This window comes from Galendromus occidentalis, unplaced genomic scaffold, assembly GCF_000255335.2.
Source record: "Galendromus occidentalis unplaced genomic scaffold, Mocc_1.1 scf7180000077133, whole genome shotgun sequence".
Classification (NCBI taxonomy): Eukaryota; Metazoa; Arthropoda; class Arachnida; order Mesostigmata; family Phytoseiidae; genus Galendromus; species Galendromus occidentalis.
This window is the reverse complement of record NW_003805121.1, coordinates 13066-22222: the sequence shown is the minus strand read 5'-3', so window position 1 is coordinate 22222 and position 9157 is coordinate 13066. Positions and strand designations below refer to the sequence as shown.

The 9157-nt window shown below is 51.4% G+C and overlaps 3 protein-coding genes across 3 annotated transcripts; 1 reads left to right on the top strand and 2 right to left on the bottom strand.

The window, feature by feature from the left end:
* Window positions 1-1442: 1442 nt before the first annotated feature.
* LOC108863946 (uncharacterized) lies at window positions 1443-2255 on the bottom strand (the record flags this gene model as incomplete). Its single annotated transcript, XM_018638697.1, has 1 exon — window positions 1443-2255. A coding segment is annotated over exon 1 (813 nt), but the record flags the coding sequence as incomplete, so codon positions are not given.
* Window positions 2256-3093: 838 nt separating this feature from the next.
* LOC108863945 (uncharacterized protein K02A2.6-like) lies at window positions 3094-4239 on the bottom strand. Its single transcript, XM_018638696.1, has 2 exons — window positions 4125-4239; window positions 3094-3980 (listed from the first exon to the last, which is right to left on the bottom strand). The coding sequence occupies exons 1-2, from the start codon at window positions 4237-4239 to the stop codon at window positions 3094-3096; spliced, it is 1002 nt and encodes a 333-aa protein (XP_018494212.1).
* An 853-nt stretch (window positions 4240-5092) lies between these two features.
* Window positions 5093-7610, top strand: LOC100905131 (uncharacterized). The gene is made up of 3 exons (XM_003741256.2): window positions 5093-5609; window positions 5775-6604; window positions 6654-7610. The coding sequence occupies exons 1-3, from the start codon at window positions 5093-5095 to the stop codon at window positions 7608-7610; spliced, it is 2304 nt and encodes a 767-aa protein (XP_003741304.2).
* Window positions 7611-9157: the final 1547 nt, after the last annotated feature.

The window sequence follows — 9157 nt, the reverse complement described above, 5'->3', positions numbered from 1 at the left end:
AGTTTATATGCATTTTTGAATGAGTTCTCATGAGCTCCTCCGATCTTATTCGCTCAAGTTTCGGTCGTATTCTGTACGAAGCTTTGTTTTGCCCAAGAGTGCACACCTATCCAGTTCATCTCGCTATCTTGTGATGAGGTATCCATGTTGCGTTGAGTCCGGGTCCGCATCATACAGTCTACTACTCGGTCCAAGAATCTTCTCTTAGATCGATTACGCCGTCACCCCAGAATAACTCGCCAAAACAGGTAAAGTCACCAAGTCGCCAGCCCCGCTGAACTCAGAATTCTCCCCGCTAGAAATGCATTCATCAATGTAAACACGTAGGGCTTGTGGCGTGCTCCCATGTAAGATTACCTAGACCCGAGCCGTTCACGGATCGTCCGCTACTTTTCTTTTAAAGACCGCCTCGTGCCCTGCCGGATCACAATCGCTATCTGTCCTCGGTGAACGACTTCACCCTTCTCATGGAATTACAGTCAAGTCTTCCCACTGCGTGAGTCGACTAGACTGAGCAATTATTAGCTGATTGTTGTTCACGGCACTATTTGCTTTGATGTAGCAGACCGCGTTTTTTCTCTGCGTTCTCGGCACGCTAATTGGGACTCTAGTACAAGTATTGGGCTGGATTATTGTAGTCTCGCTAACGCTTATAGGTGCTCTGTCTAAGCATTCTTTTTGGCTAGGGTCGTTTACGAGGGCGTAGGATTCGAATTGGAAATCTATTGAATTTTTCACCAGGTCGATATCCGCGCCATATGTTCTAAGAAAATCTTCCCCTAAGATAAGGTCTCCTGCCAGCTCCGGAACGACGAGAAACTCGTACGGCACAATATTAAGTTTATTATTAGACACATGGAGCATGCAAATGGATTCTCGGGGGATTTCAGATCCGTCGGCCGCTATTGGAGGTCTGCCATCGCTCTCGGTGGGCTCGAAGCGAAGTTTTCTATGGGGCAGCAGGTTTGCTCTGATCGCCGAGACACTCGCTCCGAGATCGATCAGCGCGTTGACCTGGCCGATGTTGCGGACGTAGACCTCTGTCTTGCAACCGTGCTGGATCGCCGATCTCTCCGGTCCCGAGCAGCTTAGGACGGACGGCGTTCTACGTTTCCCGAATGTTCTTGCATGGGACGGCGTTCCGGGTACGGTGACGGCGATCTTCGAGGCGTCTCTCGTGCTGCTGGTACGATCCTGTTCGGGTTCCTTGCGGCTGTCATTCCTCCCTGGAGGTCACGACAGTACTTGGTGATGTGACCTACTCTGTCACAATAGTTGCAGATTGGGCGGCCGTCGAAAGCCCTTCGGTCTCCCGCGAAATTTTGTCGGTACGGCGAATAGTGTTCCCTCCTGGGTGGGTGCCCCGATTGGTGCGGGCGCCCGCGTTCTTCGTTTCTCTGGGGGGTCCTCCGGGGGCTTCCTTGGGGGCTCCTGTTTCGCACTGCCGCCATGACCGGGGTTCGGCTGGCTTTCGGCTCGTCGCTCTTGTTGCGCGTTTTTGCTTGGTTCTGCCGAAGTTCAAGGGTTTCTCTCAGACCTTGGAGATCCTTTGTCAGCTTTCCCGTCACCACGAACGCGAATTCCTCTTCTGAAATCGTGTTTCCGAAGTTTTCGATGATCTCCTCATCCTGCATCGATGGGCTTGTTTGGCGGCACAACCATTCCACCCTGTCCAGATGGTCGATTAGGGAGTCTTCCTCGCTGCGGATAAGCTTGCGCAGTTGTTGTTTGGCTTGGGCGACCCTTCCGTTATCGAATCTTTTCGCGAACGCTGCTTTCCAAGTCGCCCATGTCGTCAGCCGTTCGCTCTGGGTCTCCGCCCATTGCAATGCAAGATCCGTCATGCATATTTCCGCTGATTGTAGCTTGAAATCGCCTTGCCACACGTTGTGGGTTGCGATTCTCTCGAACGACTTCAACCATCTCGCTGCGTCGTCGCCCGGCTTGAACTTCGGCGGCTCCGGAGTGAGGCGTACGGGTGTTGGGACCGTCGCTGTTGCTGTGAGCCGCTTGGGAGTTTCCTCTCCGGCGTTCGCTTGCGGTTGCGAGTCCTTCGGGTTTTCGGTCAAGGTTGCGATTGCGTGCATCGGCGGTGCCGTCGAGGTCTCTCGCTCGGTCGGCGCTGGTCCCGCGTTTCCACTTGAGGCTCCTGCTACGTTTACGTCTCGTGTTTCTTCTTGCGCCGTTGCCGTTGGTTGTCTCGTCGTCGGTGTTGGCGAATGCTGTACCTTTCTTCGCGTCGCTGGTGGGGCCATCTTATATGCTTCCGAAGAGACAATTCATGCGGTTAGCTATTGACATTTACAGCATGCGGGACGTGCACTTTTGTCTTCTCTCTCGCTCGGGGCCGGCATGCATTATCGTAAATTATTGGACTCTATTCGTATGATTTGGCTAGGATGTCGACCCGGGAGGCTTATGAGTACGAGACACGTGTTTGCGCCCTATACACGAGGCTTCGGATTTAGGCCTAGTTCGTTATTCCTCGTTTCGCCTGTTGTTTACAGATTTGCGTCTACTTAATTGGGACTATTTTCGTTGATTTCGGGTTGGATTCTCTGCTGCGTTGGTTTTACAGGGGAAAGTCGGATCTCCACCAATTGTAACGGTAATCTCCGTGGTCTCCGGGGTCGATTATGGGTCGAAGCACTCCGATCAGTTCTACGGGACTTACGGGGCGCTCGACTTGGGTCCTTTCTTTGGTTGGACTGGGAAGCGGCGGCAGCGGCTCCTCGGGTCTCGGGGCTAGGGTTCTAGGGGGCCGGAAAACGTGAATCAAGGATGACACGGTTAGCTGACTGCACGCGAAGATCGTGAATGGCGGTTTCCCGCCTTCACACTCGTTTTATTCTCCTGTCCTCTCTCCCTTTCCGGAACGTTAGCATTGTTTCCGATTGGCCCATTACAACACCGCTCTCTCGCGCGCCGATTCCAAAGCTCCTACCGCGCCTCGTTACACATCTTAAGGTTCGCCGTCACTCACACATGCGGAAGGGGTCTGTCGATTCCGGAGCTCGCCGCCGACCCCGCTCCAAGAACAATCCTTGGAACCGTGGTCGTCGGCTCGTCCGGCTCTAGGTACAAGTTTACAATTTAGGATTTCCGCATGTTACTGGTTTGCCTATGTGTCCGCGCTATCTTTCGATCCCCGTCTTCCCTACCGTCTCTTGCCTTCTTTAGGTTCCCTTGAAACTCCCTTACAATATCATCTAAATAGACGAGGACGCCGTCGAGACCAGCTAGGGTCTGTTCGATTGTGCGTTGAAAGATGGCCGGGGCTGTCTTTAGACCGAAAACTAAGCGGTGGTACTGGAACAACCCGCGATGAGTATTGATCGTGGTGAGTACCCGGCTGGCAGTGCAGAGGGGGAGTTGAAGATAAGCGTCGGCTAGATCCAGTTGCGTGAAGACTGTGTTGCCGCTGAATTTCGCCATGATCTCTTCCATATTGGGCAGTGGATAGTCAACGTCCTGTAGAGCTTCGTTTAGTCCTGTAGAATAATCCGCGCACATGCGAATTTGGCCGTTGGCTTTGCGGACTACCACGATCGGTGCGGCCCAATCCGAAGAATCGACGCGACAGAGTGTACCGTTGTTGACTAAGCGGTCTAGCTCTTGATCCACGAGTTCTCGGACCGGCATCACCAGAGGACGAGCTGGCAAGCAAACGGGAGACGCATCCGGCTTCAAAAGGAGTTCAACCTCTGTCTTCGTGCAGAGACCGAGAGACGTCTCGAAGAGTTTCGGGAATTTGCTTTTGAGGCCCTCCGTGTTGAGGTTGACCTGAGCAAGTTCCACGGACGGAGACGTAGAGAGGAGATCCAGCGCATAAGGGACATTTCCACCCAGTAGATCCCCGGTTTCGGTCGCGAAAACGACGATGCGATCTTCTACCCGTGTGCTTTTCTTCTTTCCGGAACCAGGTATTGTAGCCAACGTGGCGATGAAGAAGCCTTTCACCTCGATGGGACGACCATCCGCTGCAAAGCATCTTGAGGTCACCGGCCGTAGTTTGGGAGAGCCTAGCTTTCTTCAAGTGGGTTGTCCAACCGCGCTGACGTCCGCGCCACTGTCTATGCGGAATCGAACAGGTTCCCCATTTACGAGCAGAGTTGCGAACGCACGGAAAGCTTCGTTTTCCGAACACAGAGTGGAGAATACAATCGAATTCATCTGGTCAGGATCTGCTTTCGACAGACAAGCTTTCTGGACAGACAAGCCAGGCTGCGTGCGAGGCATTCTCCAAATGCTTCACGAAGGAAAAAGGGGCGTATGAAACAATAATCAACTTCGACGCGAAGAAAGTACCCTTGTTGAGGGACAACTTCAGCCTAGCGAGAAAGCAACTGGAATCCCTAACGAAAACATTGTCTATCAAACCAGACCTCAAGGCATCTTACTGGCAAGAAATGAGGTCTTTCCTGGACAACAACTTCGCGGAAAAAAATCCAAGAGGAAGCACCCCTGAATACTTCATGCCTCACTTCCCGGTCGTGAACGAGACGAAGACGACCTATAAGGTGAGACCAGTTTTCAACGCTTCATCGCACCTGAAAGGACAGTTATCTCTCAATGATTGCATTCTCGACAAGCCAAATCTTCTGCCAACTTCAGCCGCGATGCTGCTCAAATTTCGCACTCATCGGTTTGGATTAATTTTTTTTGGTGAAGCAGCTCGCGAAGGGATGACCCTATAATTCTCAAAAGGAACTGCGAGTGCGAAAAGGGAGAGGGGGACTGGGGGAAGCTAGGAGGAAAAGGTGAAAGAGCCATAGGAAAAAATGCATTGACGCACTACCCAGAAGAGTGGAAAATTAAACCGGAGTGTGGGGCTCATGTACATAATACCCACTAAAAAAACCTATGGCTCTTTACCTGAAGGGAGAGAGCGGATAGTGTTGGATTTGAAGAGTTTCGGATCGTACGTGGGATTGGCGACATAAAGAAGGCCTACATGACAGTCGGCGTCCAGGACGAATTTAGAAGCTATCTCTGTTTTCTGTGGTACGACTCGGAAGATATGAAAAATCCCACAACCTACCGGATGACCTGAAACACCTTCAGAGTGAAAGATGCACAATTCGACACCATAATGGCCATCCGGGAGCAAGCTAAACGATTCGAAGATCCTAAGCCTTCCGGATCGAAAGCTCTGGTTGAAAATCTATACATGGACGATCTCATCGCTGGCGAAGATTCGATGCAAAAAATTCATATCATCAAAGACGAGGTCGAAACCATCCTAGCAGACGCTGGAATGCATATGCACAAATGGAGAATGAGTGGCCAAGAGGAGAGCCTAGCTCAAGAAAACTACCCAATGGAGCCGATCATATCTCCTCTAACGTCGGACAAAGTTCTCGGAGTCGGATGGAACAATTCGGAGGACGAGCTGGTCTTCGATCCCAACAGCCTGATCCAATTCGTCAACAGCGCCAAGCCATGCAAGAGATCTATCATGGGCGCAGCGGCAAGGCTGCACGATCCAATCGGGCTGATCTCTCCTTTCGTCATGGGTGTAAAATTGCTACTGCAGAAAATTCATGTACGCAAGCTTACATACGACGGAATCCTACCCAAAGACCTTTTAGCCGACTGGTCGAAATGGTGTAAACAATTGGCTCATCTCAGAGAGTTCTCTGTCCCACGGTATTATGCAGCAACGATGGGAAACACACTGGAGATACATGCGTTCGCAGACGCCAGCGAGGAAGCTTGACCAGCAGTAATATACCTTAAGTCCATCGATTCTGAATCAGGAAATGCGAAAACAGCATTGGTCATATCGAAAGCAAGAATGACACCCGTGCAAGCACTGAAGACGCTGACGATACCAAGGAAAGAACTCATGGCAGCATTGTTAGCGGCACGACTCATGACAACAACGATGAAAGCTCTGAACTTTGGAGCACGACATTTCTCCCGGACAGATTCCATGAACGTTTGGCACTGGATAAAGGGAGAGACACCCGAGAAACACGGTATCTTCATTAAGAACCGACTCACAGAACTACTGAGCCTGTCTGCAGCCACCGAATGGTTTCACGTACCTGGGAAACTCAACCCAGCAGATCTGCCATCGAGAGGCATATCTATGGCAAATCTCAAGTCCAACAAACTTTGGTTGAATGGTCCTGACTTCTTGATGACAGGTCATTACCCTAGGACTGAAATTCCTCAAACCATCCTGACCACCATCAATCGGATCGGAGTCGGAGAAAATCCGGTGACGGAGACTGTAATCGACGTGAAGCGATACTCTTCGTTAAGCCGTGCAATCAGAGTCTGCGCGACCGTCCTACGCGCCGCCGCAAGATTCAAAAGCAACGTTGGCATCATAGGCCGACGAAAATCTTCACGTCTGAGAGAAAAAAAGAAAACCGAATTGGAGAAGGATTTAACAGCCGAGCCTCTGTCCTCCGCCGAACTCTCACAAGCGAAGCGACGACTCCTGCGCGAGGCACAATCACGTTGCTTCCGGGAGGCGATAGCGGCCGATGATCCAACAGAGTCCCCGAGAATCTCGAAATTCGCGCCCTTTGAAGACGAAAACGGACTTCTCTGGGTCGGAGGACGACTGCAGAATTCGTGCGAAACGTTCGAGGTACGCCATCCAATCCTGCTCGGCTCGGAGGTGTTGCATTGTCTGCAAGGGTTATACAGCGCAACCGGGAGGGGCCGAGGAAGCACCACTGCCACAGTCGCGTGTCGAATCAGGAGGCGTTTTCAAAAACATAGGCGTAGACTATTTGGGGCCCTTCCAAATAAAGGGTGCCAAAGTCTGGATTCGCCTATTTACATGCTCTGTCGTACGAGGGCTACATCTGGAAGTCGCTGAGAACTTGTCAGCAGAAGCTTTCAGCAGCTGTTTCAATAGGTTCATCGCCGCCAGAGGAGTCCCTCATAGAATCAATTCCGACAATGGCTGCAACTTTGTCCGGTCGGCGAAAGCCATGAAAGCCCTCTGGGACAATCTTCGAGAAGAACAAACGCAGAACTTCTTGGGTTTACGGGAAATCGAATGGTCCTTAAACGCCCCGAAAGCAGCGTGGTGTGGAGGACAATTCGAGCGATTGATCAGAACGGTGAAAGACTGCCTGAGTAAAACCACAAACATGCATTCGATTCCTTTATTCGACTTCCTGACCGTCATCAAGGAGATCGAATCAATCGTGAATTCGAGACCACTGACTAATTGTCCAACATCGGTAGACGGCTTCCCGCCACTTACTCCGTCACACTTTCTCACACCCAGCATGCCGATATCCCTACCGGCAGGCGACGTCACAGGAGCCGGAATCCGCCCGGACGCCCTGGTCCATGCGTGGAAGCGAGGAGAAGCCCTACTCGACGATTTCTGGAAAAGATGGCGAATGGAGTACCTCTTGTGCCTCAGGTCAGCTCACGAGCGAAGGACAAACAATACAGGAGAAACAGCCGTCGGTGATGTGGTCCTGATTCACGAGGACAACATCAACAGACTTCACTGGCGACTAGGTAGAGTCATCGGAATCCTCAAGAGCCGAGACGGTCAAATCCGCACATGTAAAGTGAAAACAGCCGGAGGTGTTATAGTGAGAACGGTCCAGCATCTCTTCAAATTACTATAGCTACAGCGTTATAGCGTCGGGAAGAAACATGGGGGCGGCTGGCAACAAGCGATCTGCTCCAGATCGCTTCCGGGAGTGTTGCAGTTCAATAGAGAATAGAGCGCCCGCCATGGTCACAGCTCCCCGACGGAGAGGCCTTTAGGAGAATTTCCTAGGATAAACAGAATGTTTGGAAATTCCACGAAAAGTGTTTGATCTTCGATCTTTAAACTGAAATCATCTCCTGTAATATGAGCTAGCTATGAAGAACACGTTGTGTTGCTTGTCATGAATCAGCCAGACTGCCGAGAATGTTTATTCTTAGAATTCTCCTCTCCGAGATCCCAGACACTGATGAGCTTGAACCAATGGCGCGCTCTATGCCCACATGCCCTCTCCTTTGCGATGTCAACTGATAACAATACGAATACAATTATTACCAATAATACCAATTGACAACATTGCGCTGTATCCGACTCTAGACTAGACGAGTCGTCTCTAACGCTTGGATTGAACATGTGTGCCCGCATCCTGCTGCACTGCCGAGGATCTTGCTTCGATGACACAATTATTGACTGCCTATTATTTTACACTAATTTTTTTTTTTAAGGTTTGCACGAAAGAGTGCCAGCTGTTAGGCTCCGAATCTGTCCGGGGGTTTCACTGCTCGACCGCTTCTGGTGGTAGCTCGACGCTCTTCTTGATTCTCTGCTGGTTGAACTTGCGTCTTACATTAGATGAAACTGCCCGCTCTTCGGGTCCTCCTCCTTGTTCCCTCGCTCCCATAGGCCGCTCTTTTTCCGACGGACCGGTGCCGGTGGTGGTATTGTTAGGTTGAACTCTCCTGTTTGCCAGGGCGGCGTACAATGCCGGTCCGCCTGGTCCTGACCACACCGGTCCGTGGTCAGTAGACGGTTGGGGGGTGGAACGGGCGGCTCAGGTCTTGGAAGTTTTCGCAGGAATCTCCGGTTTCTTACCAGGCTTCCCCCTTTCTCTGTGGTCACCAGATATCGACGCGTGCTGAGTTCTTTTGCCACCGTTCCTTTCTCACATTCCTTCTTGAAGTTTTGAGGCTCGATCCGTACTTCGTCTCCGGCTTTTAGAGGAGAGAGTGGACGAGCGCCTCTGTCGTGTTGTTTCTTCTGGGATTTTCTCCTGGCTTCGATGATTTTCGTTACGTCTGGACCTATGCGCGGCTTTAGATCTTCTTCTCTTGAGGGTAGGAGCGTTCGCGTTCTGCGGTAGAGAAATTTCTCGGCCGGCGACGGTCCGTCCACTTGAGGCGTGTTTCTCCATTCGAGCAGGGCGACTTGTAGATCCTCCCCCATTGCTTCTGATTTCTTCAGTAGTCGCTTTGCCGCTTTTATTGCCGATTCTGCTTTGCCGTCTGCAGAATGATGGTGAGGTGCGCTCGTATAGTGCTTCACACTCCATTCTTCGCAGAAGTTGCGAAACTCGAGCGCCATGTAACGTGGGTCGCTGTCAGTTCGAAATTGTGCGGGACGACCGAAGAGCGCGAAGAGCTTTTTGCACTCAGAGATTATTCTCGCGGTTGTGGTGACTGATCC

Coding starts and splice junctions, on each gene's coding strand:
- LOC108863945 (XM_018638696.1), bottom strand. CDS start 4,239: ATGCCTCGCACGCAGCCTGGCTTGTCTGTCCAGAAAGCTTGTCTGTCG. Junction 3,981..4,124: donor TTCGGAAAACGAAGCTTTCC/GTGCGTTCGCAA, acceptor GATGCTTTGCAG/CGGATGGTCGTCCCATCGAG.
- LOC100905131 (XM_003741256.2), top strand. CDS start 5,093: ATGGCCATCCGGGAGCAAGCTAAACGATTCGAAGATCCTAAGCCTTCC. Junction 5,610..5,774: donor AGCCGACTGGTCGAAATGGT/GTAAACAATTGG, acceptor ATGCGAAAACAG/CATTGGTCATATCGAAAGCA. Junction 6,605..6,653: donor ATTCGTGCGAAACGTTCGAG/GTACGCCATCCA, acceptor ATTGTCTGCAAG/GGTTATACAGCGCAACCGGG.